At 32.2% G+C, this 18,950-nt stretch overlaps 1 protein-coding gene across 1 annotated transcript in view; it reads left to right on the top strand.

Annotated features, from left to right (window-relative positions):
* The window catches only part of LOC108973716, a 31,023-nt gene extending 14,258 nt beyond the window's left edge, over window positions 1-16,765 (top strand). The window contains exons 2-4 of the mRNA XM_018941154.1: window positions 14,145-15,489; window positions 15,573-15,757; window positions 15,824-16,765. Coding sequence (XP_018796699.1) covers window positions 14,145-15,489; window positions 15,573-15,757; window positions 15,824-15,937 — 1,644 coding nt within the window. The 3' untranslated portion in view covers window positions 15,938-16,765. The remainder of the gene's footprint in view (window positions 1-14,144; window positions 15,490-15,572; window positions 15,758-15,823) is intronic.
* The last annotated feature ends 2,185 nt before the right edge of the window (window positions 16,766-18,950 follow it).

Below are 18,950 nucleotides of genomic sequence, written 5' to 3'. Positions count from 1 at the left end.
GGTTCACAACCACGCCTGAAATCTCGATTATCACTTTATCATGCGAGAGTATAAAATGTTCGGTGACACCCGAACTTAGCCCTTCCTTACTTGTTTGAACAAAAAAGTGTGCAAAGTATTTCTTTAAATAAGATTAAACTAAGTATATAGCAAACAAATAAAATATTTAATGATAAAACAACAATCGCAATTTATAATGAGTATAAAAAATAATCAAATAGATTGCAATTTGTATACTAAACTAATTTGAAACAAAAACTTCTACACTTTATCTTTTCATAATTGAGAAGAAGTCTGAACAATAGCGGTTTGTTTGTTTGAAGCTTCGGTGGATGTGAGACGACTTTTTCATTAAGTTCTTACAATCTACTATATGCTGTCTTGTCAGCAACGAGTTGTGATTTTCCTCGGCTTATTTGCAAACATGGCAATATGCAAAACTCTCCTAATTTTTCTGATACACTGAAGTTAATAGTTGACACACGTCTATTTGGCACTATACCCACTGCACTGTAATGGAGAAGTAATTCTTAACTATCTTCAGTAATCGTGTTGCACTTAGTTCAAAAAATAGCGCCTATAGTACATCCTACTCTTTGTCTTTCTTTTTACCGATAGAAAAAATTATTATTTTATTTAAATGATAATTGAGCCACTTATAAAAGCAATGCATTTTCAATTCTCTTTCACACCTTAAATTGAGACTTTTCTGTTTTTTTTTAGATATTTATATTCTTTGTGCATTTTCCTTCAATACTCGGTTAAAGATAAAACTTTATTAATCAAAACAATTTCAAGCATGTTATGGCTGCGTTACCAACTAATCGAACAGTTCATTAATTGTATAGACATATGAGACTATAAGATATAGGAAGATATGGATATTATTTATTGTATCAAAGGAATGATTTTAATAGTTAATCTACATATCTATGTAACAATACCTCTAGTTCAGTTGTAATTTATTTGAATCCGTGTATATTAACATTATTAATTCGAAAGCCAATGGAATTAGCTTATAAAACCATTTACCCTTTTGAAAATATGTCAATTTATTAGCTAATATCTCGAGCTATCTAAAGGAAATGTTTTGGATCATTTTGCGTGTGATTTGTCTTTAGCTAAATTAAGCTTTCAGGATTTAAATTTTTACTACATCAAAAAATAATTAGCCTTAATCAAATGAATTCCCTGGCATTATTTGATAAACTTTTATTTTCTATTTTCATCTTTCTAAATTTTGCTTAATTATAATTTTTTTGTTTTTCCTAAACTTTTTTTTTAAACACACACAATTTGTGCTTTCGTATACATCCGTACATACATACGAAATACTTGAGCATATATGTTCGCACATACTCGTACATATTATATTTGAGTGTGCATGAGTAAATTGTTTGGTCTGAAATTTTATAGAGATTATTTTCGTAGTTCGTTTTGTGTTATTATTTGTTTACAAAAGTTTCTAACCAAAGAAATAGTAAAAAAAAAAACAATAATAATAAGAAATGCCAAAACAACAAGAAAAAACGTTACAAAAAACATTTAAAATTAAATGAAAATAGTAGATAGACGGCGGACTTCTCTAAAAATAAAATATAAACGTGCCATTGTACACATATCTCTATATAACAATGCAGAAACGTACAGTACTAAGACATCACATATACATATCTACGATTACGACTTTTTATCGCGTCTCATTCACTTATTAAAATGCAAAGAAAACATTAAAAAGAAACTAGCAAATGAAGGTTTAGAGCAAGGAGGGTCTGCATATATTTGTCTCGTATACATTTACATTACATAAAAAACTATGAACTTAACTCAATTTTAATATTTAAAAAGCAGCGCTATCAATTCCACAAGTACACCGTTAGCTAAAAGTTGCTTTTATTATGTTTAGATACTTAAAAAAAATCAAAAAATAATGTTGAAATTGTAATAAAAAATTGCAATATATACTATATATATATGTAATATAGTATTTTCTTTAATTTTAGTAGAATATTTTTTGTTTCGTTCCGTTAATTTGTGGTCTAGATATTTAAATTTTTTAGAATAAATCTATATACTTCCTTTAATCAAAATTCAATAAGTAGCGAGATTTTTATCCTCAATGACTGTAAAGATCCGTAAAGGGCATAGTTTCGTTATCCAATCACAAGTCAGCTTATACTAGGTAAATTTAGAAAACTTGTGCTTCGTCTTATGCAAAAAATTACAGGACAGTTTGGTTTACAAGTATACGTTAAAAGAATGCTCTCTAAAATAAAGTAATACATGTAAAGGAACAACATAGACTTGATTATATTTTCAAGTTTCGTGTTTTGGGTTCTATTATAATTTCAATATTTACCATGGAATTTTAAATTATACGCAGTGATGATTTCTCAAAGCATTAACATCAAAAAAATATAGCAAAGTTTTGACTTTTAAGATGTTATATATATGTATATGATAATTTCATGTGAATTTTGCACTCTTTTGCTTCTGGCTTACAACGCAAAAGCAGGCCTTATTTTGCAAAAACATGCAATTTGTTTCTACTTGTATGAATAACTAAGCCCTCTATTAATTTCTCTGATCTGTACGTCGGCGTTATGGTACAAATGTCACGTTGTCGTATGTTTACATTAGGGTGAGCCAAAAACTTAACATATTAAGTTTATGGATTAAAATTAACCTATGAATAGAGAAAGAATATTCCTAAAAAGCAAAGTTTTCAGCTTAATTTTGAAAGTAAAAAATCTTATTTCAGTAAATATTGCGTAATTTTCTAACCGTTCGGAGTAAAATTATATAGGGTTTCCTTTACATAAAAAAAAAATCGAACTGAGTGATATTCTTTGCAGGCTTGCAAATAACGAAAAGATAATTGAACTAAAGTTTTTGTTTTATTTTTAAATTTCCAATCAGTAATTTTGGATTAAAAAATTAAAAACAAATTTTTAATCCCAAATAAGAAATGTTAATCCCAAGTTTATAAACAAGATTAAAAAAATAATAACTTTTTTGGAATAACATTTTTTCGCACATGCATACTTAGAGCTCTACTATTTTAGTTATCTTATGAAAAGGAACGCTTTTTATACCCAAACCATTCATATCGCTGCCATACAAACTAAATGTTTTGTATTTGTGAAGGGTTTAATTGCTTTTAATTATGGTTCTTTAGTTAGAAATATGTAAATCTCTCCTTTTTTAATCCTTTTCCCCCTTTGAAAAATATTTTTTTTTTTTGGATATCTTACTCCAATTAAAAAAATTTAATTCTTATTCCATAAATTCGTAGAGTTTGTTTTTGTTTCCCCCTAATGTGTATATGTATACATATGCGGATACACTCGTATAAATACTCCTATATACTTTATTTCCATATGTTTATCGCATTTTTTACTTTTTACCTCAAAAACAAACAACAACAATTTACAATCGTCTGTTGGTCTATAGATTAGAAATGATGTGGATTTTAGTTGCAACACATACACATACATATGTACATACTTACAATCATTGACTGTTGCGCGTCATCTGGCACACATTTGTTGACAACAAATTCTCATGGTGATAACAAAATCATACTCAACTGAGTATACATGTATGTATCTATAGTATAAATATATATGTACATAAATGTATGTATGTATATATATTTTTCATTTATTGTAAATTTATTAAGCATATATTTGCATAAATGTGTATGTTAATGTAACTGCATGTTTTACTGATTGCTGATGATCATCTATATAAATGTACATACATACATATGTGTCTATTTATTTGTCACTTTAAGCTAAAAGCCATTTTTCAATTTACACAATTTTGTGTGTGAGTATAAGCAATTGATGCTTTTATATTATCATTTAATTTTATCATATTTGAATATATGTAAATATGTATGTTGCCTTAAGACACTATAATGGCTGCTAATTTAGTTCTCAGACTAATATTGACCATACTAGCAATGGTTTTTAGTACTGCTGGATCGATTACAAATTATATTTTTCAAATTCGAGTTGTGTCTACCTACCATTCTTTAAATTTGGTCTAAATGTTTTTTTAACAGTTTTTTTTTATCAATAAAAATTAATATAAGAAATTGTTTCAGAAATATTATTTCTTAAATTACCTTATAAATTTTTTTACGTAAGAGATAATAAAATATTATCCCCCTCTTTTTGAATATTAACAAGTTGTTCACATTTTGAATCTGTTTCCAAAATAAAACATAAAATATAAATAAGCCTACAATATTTTATTTATGGACATATATAGATACAATTTAAACAGTATAGTATTTTTATATATTTTTAATGGTTTATTAGCAAATGTTTTATCAATTTATTCACATAGTAATAGTGCAGATAATTCGCTATTTGCCTAAAGTAAGCAGCTGTATAAAGTGTCTCTTATATTAGAATTGTTTTTTTTTTTGTTAAATACATTTTATTTGCAAACTATTTTAGTAAATAATAAGCAAATTTGATAACAAAACCATAATTTTACTTTACTCTCATGAGATCAAAAATAATATACAATATTACAAAATGTTCTAAATACAAATGTTTATGTAAAAAATTTAATTATACATTTAATATATTAGTAACATGTGTAATTAAACATTAACTTAATTTCTAAATGGGAGATCTAGAACATGTTGTCTTTTAAGTCTAATAGTTTCATTACTATCATCTAATAACATGACTGCCAAAGGATTGTCATGGTAACTTATCCTGTGCAAATATGCTGAACTAAATCTTTTAATTTCATCTTTAACAAAAGGTATATTCAGGTCTGAATGAATGGCTTTATTTGTTATGAACCAAGGCGCGTTTGTAATTAATCTTAGAGTTTTCGATTGGTATCTTTGTAGAATTTCAATATTTGAGTTTGGCTGTGCCCCAAAGTTGCACACCGAATTAGAAATGAAATAAAAACAGTTTCTTTTTTTTTTAATATTTAATTTTCATATCTTCTTCTTAATTGGCGTAGACAGCGCTTACGCGATTATAGCCGAGGTAACAACAGCGCGCCAGTCGTTTCTTCTTTTCGCTACGTGACGCCAATTGGATATTCCAAGCGCAGCGAGGTCCTTCTCCACCTTGTCCTTTCAACAGAGTGGAGGTCTTCCTCTTCCTCTACTTCCCCCGGCGGGTGCAGCGTCGAATACTTTCAGAGCTGGAGTGTTTTCGTCCATTCGGACAACATGACCTTGCCAGCGTAGCCGCTGTTTTTTAATTCGCTGAACTATGTCAATGTCGTCATATAGTATATCTCATACAGCTCATCGTTCCATCGAATGCGATATTCGTCGTGGTCAGCGCCCAACGGACTATAAATATTTCGCAGAACTTTTCTCTCGAAAACTCGCAACGTCGACTCATCAGCTATTGTCATCGTCCAAGTCTATGCACCATATAGCAGGACGGGAATTATGAGTGACTATAGAGTTTGGGTTTTGTTCGTCAAGAGAGGACTTTGCTTCTCAATTGCCTACTCAGTCCGAAGGAGCACCTGTTGGCGAGAGTTATCCTGCGTTGGATTTCCAGGCTGACATTGTTGGTGGTGTTTACGCTGGTTCCAAGGTAGGCGAAATTATTTACGACTTCAAAGTTATGACTGTCAACAGTGACGTGAGCGCCTAGTCTCGTGTGCGACGCCTGTTTGTTTGATGACAGGAAATATTTCGTCTTGCCCTGTCCAGTCTGGAGCAAGCAGAACTCATCGGCGCGGGTGTTGAGGCCGATACCAATATCATTGGCATACGCCAGCAGCTGTACACTCTTATAAAAGATTTTACCTGCTCGATTAAGTTCTGCAGCTCGAGTTATTTTCTCCAGCAGTAGGTTGAAGAAGTCGCACGATAKGCAGTCGCCTTGTCTGAAACCTCGTATGGTATCGAACGGCTCGGAGAGGTCCTTTGCGATCCGGAGCTTTTGGTGTCACTCAACGTCAGTTTACACAACCGTATTAGTTTTGCGGGGATATTTTAAATTTCATATAATTCCGATTTCAGGTATATAAATGCCTGTTGGCTTTTGGACCACAGTGCCATACCCGTGTACCTTCTAACCTTACAGACATTTTTATACTCTCGCAACAAAGTTGCTAAAGAGAGTATTATAGTTTTGTTCACATAACGGTTGTTTATAAGTCCTCAAACTAAAAGAGTCAGATATAGGGTTATGTATACCAAAGTGATCAGGGTGACGAGTAGAGTTGAAATGTCTGTCTGTCTGTCCGACCGTCCGCGCAAGCTGTAACTTGAGTAAAAATTGAGATATCATGATGAAACTTGGTACACGTATTTCTTGGCTCCATAAGAAGGTTAAGTTCGAAGATGTGTGACTGTCTCTTATACACATCTAGATGTGTATAAGAGACAGGTATAGAGTCATTTCTTTTAGGCATTTCCACATACAGTTCAAAAATGGAAGAAATCGGATAATAACCACACCCACCTCCTGTCTCTTATACACATCTAGATGTGTATAAGAGACAGTCCACATACAGTTCAAAAATGGAAGAAATCGGATAATAACCACACCCACCTCCCATACAAAGGTTATGTTGAAAATCACTAAAAGTGCGTTAACCGACTAACAAAAAACGTCAGAAACACTAAATTTTACRGAAGAAATGTCAGAAGGAAGCTGCATCCAGGCTTTTTTTAAAAATTGAAAATGGGCGTGGCGTCGCCCACTTATGGACCAAAAACCATATCTCAAGAAGTACTCAACCGATTTCAATGAAATTCGGTATATAATATTTTCTTAACACCGTGATGACATGTACCAAATATGGGTGAAATCGGTTCACAACCATGCCTGAAATCTCGATTATCACTTTATCATGCGAGAGTATAAAATGTTCGGTGACATCCGAACTTAGCCCTTCCTAACTTGTTTTCTTATATATTTATTATATGTTATATAAATTGCATCACGTCTGCCCGTATCGCTTTTGTTGCTGAGCTTACTTCAATTGTTTCATAAGGTTCAGTACTTTTTAATACAAAATATTATTCCTCGTTTTTACATATGCGCCCACATACCTTTGAATATTTATATCGTCCACATGTGTATGTACATATTATATATCTGTATGCGTGTGTTACATATTCTTGTTTTGAAAAAAAAATAATAATAATAATGCAATTTGCTTTGTGTTGTAATTTCGTTATTATTGTAACATGTTTATATCTTGAAATGACAACATTTACAGTTGCGTGAAAAAGTAATGTTTACAATATCTTATCGTATAAAGGTAGAAAATCCTTCAAAGTTTTTATATGCAAGAATACATAGTATTATAGTCACTAAAGCAAATATTTACAATAAAAAAAGATAATGAAAATCAGCAATCAGCAAAATCAATTATCAAAGTGAACATATTTGTTTGACATTTATGTTAAGTATACAAATTACTACTGTAACAACGTTCAAAAATCGCGGGGATTTAACTTCCAAAATTTATCATATAGAAAACATGAATTTCCATCGTAGATCTCATGAATTTAGTAGTTTATACAAGTTTAAGTCGTGACAACAAATCTGCTGATAAAATTTTACAGTTGAAATGATTTAGAGCTCAATATAATATTTTTCAACATCTTTTTGCATAAAAAGATATTGAATTCGATCTGACTGATTGTTTATTAATTACAAAAAGCGTTGAAAAGAAATGAATCAAACAAACTATACCAGCTGTTGAAATTAACTGGAATCACTTTTGTTTCAATTCTACGATAACATTTCCTTTGACGCATGCACAATTATGTTTGATCATTTTGTCAACCACTTAGTTTCGAGCAAAAATCATGCTTTACGCTTTCGATAAACTTGGTTTTTAAAATCAATTAAATAAAATTTTTGTATTTTAGGTATTATAAGAGAAATTTTAATTCATAACAGAAAAACTGATATATGTAAATGTGTGAAAGAATATTTGGTAGCATACCAGATAGTGGTTCTACTATTTTAATAAATTATAAGCATACTGTCTTACAAAATTCAACTATTGTGGTTTTACATGTAAACATTTTGAAAGCTATTGTTCCAAAATTCAAATATTAAAAAAAGCACTTAATTAAACACTTTATACAACTTGTAGCTCACACTCCTATTATTTTTCTCCCGATTGTATAAATACTAGATGCATGCTTATTTTTATGCCCATATTTTCTTGTTTCATTGCTTGCACTTGTAAGCGGTTCGATAACAAATTTGCACAATGCAGCTCTTTAACAATATTTTGTACACGCATACGCCTGTACTTACCATACATACATACAGATGTACATTGCGTATATGTCTGTCGGATGCATGTTTAAAATTGCCTTTAGTCATCCGATACATCGATGCAATACATTAATGGAACAAGTAAGGTAGCATTACTTCGGGTGTCTTTTAGAAGACCTTATAGGCTAACCTCGTAAATTAAAGACATTTAGGATCCGAGGCGAAACTGGAACGGACCTGAAAATCTATTTCTATCTAAAATTTATCTACTTTAAACTTTGCAGCATTTCTTAAAACTATTCCGTGAATATTTTCTGTCGCACAATCACAACAAGAACCTATACTGGTACTGTTAAGTACAATATTCTTTGGTTATACACTGGATATCAAACTTGGCCAGGACTCCATTTAAACGGCGCGTGCAAACGGAATTTATATTAGTAGACTCTTACTAGAGTGGTACAACCTTTTTTATGATTGTATGAAGTTTGATCTCCATGTAAATTAGTGTGTTTTTGTTTACAATGCCAAAGTTTTGTCGTGACTATTTTTATATATGTACACATAATATATATTGCCGAAGCGAATTTCAGTTTCAAAACAAGTTCGATTTCTACTTAAATAGTAAATAAATTTAAATAGTAAATGATCCCCTTAGAATCAATTTATAGCTCTCAAAAAAGAGCTCTCTCTACGATTTATTCTGGAAGTAAGGAATCCAGTTTTTAAAACTATCGCTATCCAAAAAAATACGGGTTCTTAATTTACATACATACGCTTTTCGTTTTACATGAAATTTCTACAAAATGGTGGACTGTAGAAAACAAAGAAAAAAGTTGTTCGTAGTTTGCTAGTTAATGTTAATGTGTTACAGTTAAATTTCAAGTGAATACGTGTGATGCCCCCGTATACAGTAGCCGCCCGATTAGTTCCATCCGGTTTTTTTTTTTATATCTTTAGATTGTCAGATACTTGGATCAACCTCATTTTGGGAATACTTAGATCTAACCTCATATGCAATTTGATTTTTTTATGGTGTTACAAACCACATCTAAGTGAACAAAGCTATTCTGCGCTATGCAACATGGTGGAAGAATATACATACATATTTTTACAAATAGTTCCACGCACACAGCACTATAGGCTGCGTTTTCCTTGCTTATGCTTTTGTATGAATGTTGCGACATTAGCGTTCAATGACTTTTCCTTTTGTTATGGCAGTTAGCTGTTGCATGTAAAAATAATGATAAATAACGACGTTAAAAACTTAATTGGCATAACAAATGTTAAATGCAATATAAATATTAAGTTTTTTTAACTTTTGAAATCGTATAGGATTTTTTGTGTTACCGTTATTTGATCGAAATTGAAATAGTAAATGCAACAGAAAAATCCGTTTTTATTGTGGTATTGCGATATAAAATATTTCCTAATATGTTATGAGTAGCAGTCCTTTGCTGGCGGAAACCATGATATGCTCCGTTTTCATAGACTGCAATGTTGTGGGAACGCATGAAATATATGCTTATGCAGTTAAATTATACAATCTTATAAAAGCTGATCAGTTTCGCTTTATGCTCTTTATTTCACCAATTCCAGTAATTAAGGGGTTAGGTGAGTTTCGGAGGTACAAAAAAAAGGTGTTTTACGATTTTTTTTTTTTTTTGTTTTAATGTAAACAGCCATATATTTCAACAAGTAAGAAAGGGCTAAGTTCGGGTGTCACCGAACATTTTACACTCTCGCATCAAATACCGTATTTGTGTAAAGTTTTATTCCGCTATCATCATTGGTTCCTAATGTATATATTATACAGGGAAGGCATCAGATTAAATTCAAAATAGCGTTATATTGGAAGAAGGCGTGGTCGTGAACCGATTTCATCCATATTTCGTACATGTCATCAGGGTGTTAAGAAACTATTATGTATCAAGTTTCATTGAAATCGGTCGAGTAGTTCCTGAGATATGGTTTTTGGTCCATAAGTGGGCGACGCCACGCCCATTTTCAACTTTTAAARAAGCCTGGGTGCAGCTTCTTTCTGATATTTCTTCCGTAAAATTTAGTGTTTCTGGCGTTTTTTGCTAGTCGGTTAACGCACTTTTAGTGATTTTCAACATAACCTTTGTATGGGAGGTGGGCTTGGTTATTATCCGATTTCTTCCATTTTTGAACTGTAAATGGAAATGCCTGAATGAAACAACTCTGTAGTTTGGTTGACATAGCTATAGTAGTTTCCGAGATATGTACAAAAAACTTAGTAGGGGGCGGGGTCGAGCCCGCTTATAGGTTTTCGGTTTTCGCCATTTTGTGGGCGTGGCAGTGGGCTAATTTTGCCCATCTTCGAACTTAACTTTCTTATGGAGCCATTCATCATGATATCTCAATTTTTACTCAAGTTACAATTTGCACGGACGGACGGACGGGCAGACATCACGTCACCCTGATCACTTTGGTATATATAACCCTATATCTCACTCTTTCAGTTTTAGGACTTACAAACAACCGTTATGTGAACAAAACTATAATACTCTCTTTAGCAACTTTGTTGCGAGAGTATAAAAATATAATGTGGAATATCAAAGCTACATATTTGAACAATGTCTCCTGAATTTTTGATATAATGGCTCACAAAAAAGTCTTCTCGCCGTGGACAGCATAACTTGTTATTGGTTCATCTAAAATTGAAAAACTCAAAACAAATAAATTATAATGAAAATAAATTTTCGTTCAATAACTACACAATTCGAACTAAATCGGTCCATAACTTTTCGAGAAATCGTGTCCACCGACTTCGAAAATAGAGTTTTGAAAAAACCGCGTTATGCCTGCAATCCGCTACACCGACGTGGCGTGATGAGCTGAACATCCGAATAGTCCATCTCATAGAAGTTTACTGGTATAGATTTAAACTTTTTGGAGAATATTTTAAACATATTATTAAGACAAAAACAAAAATCGAGTTTTTTTTATTTTCAAACCCACCTCTCCCCTTAACCACAACTCATGTTATTGCAGAGCGCAATCAAGTAACTTAACATAAAAGCGTATTATGAAATGTTATTTTACGTTTATAGTATGCTTTTTTTCTTTTAAAATTTTGATAAGTTATATGATCTATCACATCGGTATCATGATCCTAATATACATACTTACATATATCTAAGTATATTAGGATGTGTTTCTTGTTTTTGTAGGCTTTTATTTATATTTTTATACCGCTGCTACCTACACTAATATATAAAACACGAATAATATCTTAGGTGAGTGCAACCTTTTGTCAAAAATTGTTTAAGTCCAATAAAAACTGTCCAAGACCTATACCTATAGTTGACTTTTGATTTAATGATTGAAAATGTCGGTCAATATGTGATATATCTAACTGAAACTAAGGGATAATCCTTTTCTTAGAATAGTATGTCTGTATGTCCAAAATGGGTTGAATCGGATCAATACTACCCTCAGCTCCACATACCTAATATAAAGATTTTTGAACTTCCAGGTGATTTTATATTATATCTCAATGAAAATTACAAAACGTGTTTTACTCATAACAGTATATCTTTGTGCCTAAAATAAATATAATTGGGTGAAAACTTTACTCCATATGATTGGAAATTGCATATAAGGCATTTTAATAAAACCCAAGGAAGATTTTTTAGAATATAACATGATAATAGTTGATAGATAAAATCGGGTCGGTACTACCGCAACTCCACTGCACTCCACACACTGCATGTAATGATTTTCGTTTTTCCAACAAACCTTATGTCAAATATGTCGGTCAGTGTATGAGTTACTATATATTTAATGTGTGTGTATATAAAATTGTTAGGTTGCACTTAACCCTTCCTTATTTGTTTTTATATGATTTTTTATAGTACTTCAATTTTCTGCTCGAATAAATTTGGACATGATAAATTATAATCAAACACCTCGTAACATTAATATTAAATTTTAAGGTCACCACAATCGAAAATATTCATTGCTGTTTAGAAAGGAAATCATTTGGATTGTAAGACATATTTCTTTTTTCTAATAAACTGACGTCAGTATGAAAACACATAATGTAAAATAATAAAAACTATTTCAGTTAATTGCAAAGGATTTTTTTATATCAATATAAGTTGTCTGCATCATCAACAACAATTTAGCGTAAAAATATATCCTCCAAACTTAAGCAAAGAAATATTTGTATTCTTATAACGATATAAGTTATTTATTACACATTATAAAAAATCATAGATTCTGCCATCTTCATCAGAGTAATAAATATCCAAAGCGGCATGCTTTTTAGTTAATTTCATCGGTGCCGTATAATAAATTAAGTAAAGAAATACCTCAGTGCAAAATATTGTATTTGCTTTTCTATCCTTTTACAATAAGGGAAATAAATATCTATATATAATGTGTAAAGATGCCATGACCATGCCTAAAGCGCTGAGTATTTACTTACATAAAAGTATACACATATGCGTTCATATACATATGTGTACAATATACATATATTGCAATATACTATACTTATAGTTTTAAACACTCGCCACCAGCTTTGCCTTTAATTTAACAAATTTATACTAAAATTTATCTCAAATCTTCCTAAAAAACCCTAATCTAATGTTGTACAACCTTTTGGCCAAAGTTCCGCTTGCACACGCTATACTTTATGCATTTTGAAACAAGTGCTGTTTATGCTAATGTATTGACCAAAAACAGAAAAAAACTTGTTTTCGACTCTTTGCCTTTTCGAAAAAGTAAACAATTCCTATATTATGTAGCTTGAATGCTCGTGCTCGCGCGTGTACCACTCTAAAATAGCAACGAATGCCTAATTAAATATTTTTATAATGCAAACAAAACAAATTAAAATGTTTTCTGCAGAAATCAAAATTGCTCCAGCACTTGATACATATCTATATATATATGTAGAAAAAAACGCTGCGTTATTAAAGAACAAATTCATAAAAAACATCTTAATGTAAAAAATATGAGCATATAAAAAAAAAAATAATAAGGTGTATACATAAAAATAAGCCATAACAATAATGAACTTTATTTTAGTTTTATAAACTAGTAATACTTTTCTTGGTTATCATATGAAACATGCTGCTTAATTGTGCCAAATAATTTTAAATACAAGTTATTATTATATTTTTTGACTATGTCACAGAAAATTTAAACTTATGCTGATCTACATACATTAATAAGCAGTTTTTTCGTTTAGCTATATTTTGTGTGGTTAGAATGATCAGAGGAGGCTAAATTTCTTGATCAGGCAGTAGACGCGTGTTATTTTTTTATCATACTTTTCATTAATTCCGAATTATGTATGTATGCGTTTATTAATAGTTATGTGCAATTGTGTGAATATAGATAAAAATAATATGAACAGCTTAATTTGCGAAATGCAAAAACCACAAAGTTGAGAAACATTTTGATCTATGTGAATTTTGGTTTGATCAGCAAAAAGACATTCAACAAATTGACAATGAGCACGGGCCAAATTTAAAAGTTATCTTATTTGAAATAACTTTTATTACTCCTCAGCTATTGGTAGTTTAGCTTTGAATTTTTTTTAATTGAATGATAAAATATTATCAACGAGACCTTCAAGACCTATTGAAAATTCAGCACTTCTTATAAGCACAGCTTGGAAGTTATATTAATTTTATATTTGCATTTGCTGAGGTTAATTAAATTTTAAGTTGTGTGTTGTATTATGTGACGTGTGAATCACATTCTCGACATGCTATCCAAAATAGCGTTTGGTAAAATTAATCCACCACTAAAAATTCAGAGATAAACTGAGCTTTTTCCAATAGGCGAACAATATTAGATTGATCTTTAAACAGAAATTATATTTAAGATTTTTTAATATTGTATTTCTCTTCATTCTATTAGGCTATTGGTCCTATAACGGATCTCAGTATCCATACGTTAAGTCAACGGGATTTGGTCTACAGTATAACACTGGAAGTGCCAACTGGGCAAGAAAATCCTTCTACGCATTCCTGGCAGCTAAGCATATGCATTAATTGCAATACGGCGCTTTGCGCCAAACGTTTGCCCACGCAAATGCTAAGTGCGTCATCGAACGGTGTACCCGTACCACTTACAATTAACCCACCGCAATTTCTAATTAATTGTTCGCTACTTACAAATAACGAGGAATTGGCACTGAGACGTGCTGATAAATCCTTTTCCGATACTTTTGGCCTACTTATCATGGACCATCCACAATTGCAGCTGGAGCAGGGGAATGCTGGTCCATTAAACAACTTTTCAGTTGGTTCTTTATCGGCAATGTCACTGCAACTGGATATGAAGCAGCAACGTTTGCGTCAATTACAACAAAACTTGCAACAACGACTCAAACGTGAAATCGCCGAAACGGACGAGCGCATACAACGCTTTACTGAGCAACAGTTTGCATTGTTAAAGAGCTTCCGCGAAAAATCCGAACAGGAGTATGCATTACTTGGTCGTCTAATTCAACGAGTACCAGAACAACAAGCAATCGATTTCTTAGACCGTGCACTGCCAGCATTGGAAGTGGTTGGTGGGGGCAATTACGTGTCACGTCGCCGCAATACGATTAGTAGTCGTCGCGATATGACGTCTGTTACGACACCCACTACACCGACAACACCGAATCCTACAAGTGGATTACATATGCTTTCATTGCCGTTGAGCACAACAACGGCTACTACAACAACCAGTGCCATGGATACAACAATAACTCAGGGAGCAGGTGGTACAACAGCACTCACGCCATCAACGACGAACACAGGATTGACGACCACTATCGTGGGTAGCGGCAGTATTAATCGTCGTTTGTCGAGCTTTGATACACCACCGGCAACACCAGAAGCCACACCAATGAGTGTGGGTAACAGTCCCACCTTCCGGCCGCAACAACAGCAACATTCGTCTCTGACACAACATCAATTTGTACGCATTGCGTCCAACTCCTTTCAACAACAGTTCCCCACGCCAACAGTGGAAGTAGGCGACGACTGTCTCTTCGAACTGGAAGGCATTGACGGTGGTAGCTCGGCAAGCGGTGTTGGTGTGAACACGCCATTTAGTGCGCTCGTATCTAATTTGTCACAAAAACTGCCATATCAACAGCAACAACGATCTCTTAATAATCATCCACATCCGCACCAGCATCAACATCACCACTATCACGGCCGGGATATGAGCGATGTAGACGAAAGTGACGATGACGCTGCTGAAGCGGAAGGTAAATTATATACAGTATATAAATATACTGTTGTATCTCAATAAAATGAAATTTCTTAAACTTATTAATTTATTTTATTTTAGTGGCTCTGGACCTGGATAGTACAATGCCCTTACCTACGAGTGCACGCCCAATTGTTGGCGGGCAACAGCGGCCAGACGCAGCTACCGCAGCTGATGTCATGAATTTTGCGAAGAGTCTGCCAATTGAAATAGCAAATTCACCAATGACTACAGGACGCTCATACGTGAACGCGCTGCAAGAAGACGTGAGCCACACAGATATTTGTATCGGAGCTCTAATAATTTATCAAATTATTTTTTTCTTTATATAGGACTTGGACAATACGGTCGACATTGCTGCGAGCATTAAAGCTCTCGCCAAAAGTGTGCATGGTGAAGCAGTGTTCGGCGATTTACCACGCCCACGCATGCGTTCACAAATTTAAAAGTTTACAAGCACAACGGATTAACTATACTAGTTTGCTCAACGAAATAAACAGCAACAACTTGAGTTAAAGTGCTGAAGTCACCTTTAACGTATAATGTTTTTACACAACCACAGTGCATATATCCATAATTACGAGCATTCGAGTACATCCATTAGAATATTAAGTATAATTAAATATAAGTAACTAACTTCTCTTCTATTAGCTTTATGAATCGTTGTAATGGAAAATATGAAATATTGATAAATTGCCATAAATTGAGCACATTTCGCTTTGATATTTGAAGAACGCTAAGTACAGCAACAAAACACTCGCCACATACGCTAAGAATTACACCACCAAAAATTCTTTTTATTGTTGTCTCATGCTGTCTTTTTACATACATTTAATTATATTAATTGGGACTGCAAAATAAATATGTAGTAAGTCAAATTAAACGTTTCTTCTAAACATTTCAAAAGCATTTGTACGAAATATGCATATAAACTTGTGTCGAGGGCTATACATTATTACTAATACTTTAAAATTTATCTTTTTACATAAGTTATTATGTTACTGTTATAATGAAATCCAGTTTAATTTTTAACTTTAATTTGTAATAGCTTTAAGTTTATGTTTTTATATGCCTTTTCATACAAATAATTGGATAATGTAACAGGTTTAATGGAACAAAATATTTGAAAATGCTAAACGTAAAGGAAACATATATACAAATCCAGAAGTATATAATTACAAACATACATATGTATAATCATACAAATTTTTGCATCGGTGTCGCTTTTTCTAACAGGACAACGAATGAAAAATAAAAGAAATATAAATTAAATATCAAGTTATTTTACCATATTAAGCTGCTTTAAAAAAATTTTACTTAGTTCCTGTATCCTGTGAATTAGAGATCAGTACTTTGTTTAAATAATAATTATGCAACGTTATCCATAATATACGAAATTTTTTTTGTTATAAGCATATATGCAAGACGACACAATAATATTCGGCATCCACACATTAGCTTTTCTGCCTTAATGCATTTGCACATATTTGATGTTGAAAAAATAAAAATGGTTCTTCCTAAGCTTATCTACAAACTTACATATATGCCTTACAATACAAATAAACATATGTTTATAAATACAATGCACAAATTAGACAAAAAGCAGGCCCTGCTACATGATGTTGTGTTTTACCAGTGGTATACTCTACCAGAACTATTATATGCTGTTGGTATGCTTGCTTATTTACTATGTAATAATATATTTTGACAGCAACAAAGTGCTAATTTATTTAATTGCTATGTCGTGTTAACAAAAAAAAAAAAATTTTTGCCCGCTTTTATCGTACATTTGCTATCAATTCTATAACTAGTTCCATTGACTTCAGCGGTTGAGTTGAAATTACCTTTATAATATATTTTATTTTTGCAAAGAATCAGTTCTTACATATTCTTATTGATTTGCTATGAGTACTCGAGCATACATATTATTTGTAAAACGTTTGTACCTACAGTACATGATTTACTGTTACAAATAAAAGTTTTATATTCAATATTAAATAAGTATCTTTTATTTTCGCGATTTATTTTTACTAATATATGAGTAAAAGGTTAGCATTGCTATAGTGCAGTGGTTCTCAAACTTATTTTGTCTACTTCCCACTTTGAGAATAAATATTTTTTTAGCGTCCCCATTTTTTCACCTATTTAAAAACCACTATAACTTCAAATTAAATTAAKTAATTATTGTGACCTATATATGTATATTAACAGAGAATTTTAAAAGAAACTTTTACTATAACTCGCAACTTGAAACTTGAGCGCAGTAGGTAACATACAATGGCGCTCAGGTTAACTCTTACGGGCTCCACCTGCCAATAAGAATGATTATTGAAACGCAACTTTATAGTATTAAAACAGAGAATCTTTTATAAAACTAAAATAATCGATCCTTATATAAAAACTAATGTGAAGGATGAATATGATGCTGTTTAATAAGATTGTTAATATCAGGTACACAAGAAAAGTCGCAAGTCGCCACGTTCGGTAACAAGCAAACGATTTCTCTTTTTAGTAAGTCACAGCACTATATCCACGTTCACACAAATAGGACGATGGGAATGCTATCAAGAATCATTGAACGATTGACCACAATTCAGGGTACAATTGCGGGATCGGTTTTTGTAGCCAAAATTCTTGGCAACCATGTTTGAACTTGATTTTTATTTYCTCGTTTGTTGTCAATTCTATAAGTTCTTCTTCCAGCTGAGGTAACATTGCTGTGATGACATTTGAAAACGGATCGAACACCCAGTCTGGTATTTCCAAGTTCAAAATGTCCTGGTATCGTTCGGTGAAGTCAATATGGAGGTTTTCCAAATGTTGGCAGTAGGCAAACAATTCGTTGTTACTGCATGATCCTGATAAATTCGGAAAATTGTGAAACCCACGTCTGCCCAGATTCTTTTTGTGTAAAAGCATTTTTTTGTTTTAATATATATATATAACAGAGTCAAACAGGTTGTAAAATCAAGTGAACCAATTGCCTCTTGATAGCCAACAATCTTTAGTATGAAACAACAAACGGTTGAAATCTTCATGAAATAATCTATCATTAAAAGAGCTGTTGCGGATTTTATTGACTGCTTTGATGACATATTGCAGTAATTGAAATAGTTTTTCACTTAAGTTTCTAGCAACTAAATTTTGTCTATGAATAACGCTTCTTCTTCAATGTTTTCAGATTTCATCAATTCGTCTTTACACAGAATTATTTTTCGGATATAACTCTCCTCCGATGTTATGTGGTTTGACTTTTTGAGTAATTAACAAAGAGATATTGTACGAAGCTCGAAGTCCGTCGTCATCTTGCTTAACAGCCGCTGAAAATAGTTTTGCTACACTTGGTTGAGTCAGAGAACTTAAAACATAGAGAAGGTGCAGGTTCGATGTCGAACATTTTATAAGATTGTGATAGGGAATTCACCTCACAAGCACAGAATTCACGATGTGAAATGTTAA

This window comes from Bactrocera latifrons, unplaced genomic scaffold (assembly GCF_001853355.1).
Source record: "Bactrocera latifrons isolate USDA-ARS-PBARC rearing strain unplaced genomic scaffold, ASM185335v1 scaffold_110, whole genome shotgun sequence".
In the NCBI taxonomy this organism is placed as follows: Eukaryota; Metazoa; Arthropoda; class Insecta; order Diptera; family Tephritidae; genus Bactrocera; species Bactrocera latifrons.
Note: the sequence above shows the minus strand (reverse complement) of the source record. Positions and strands in the feature narration are given on the sequence as shown.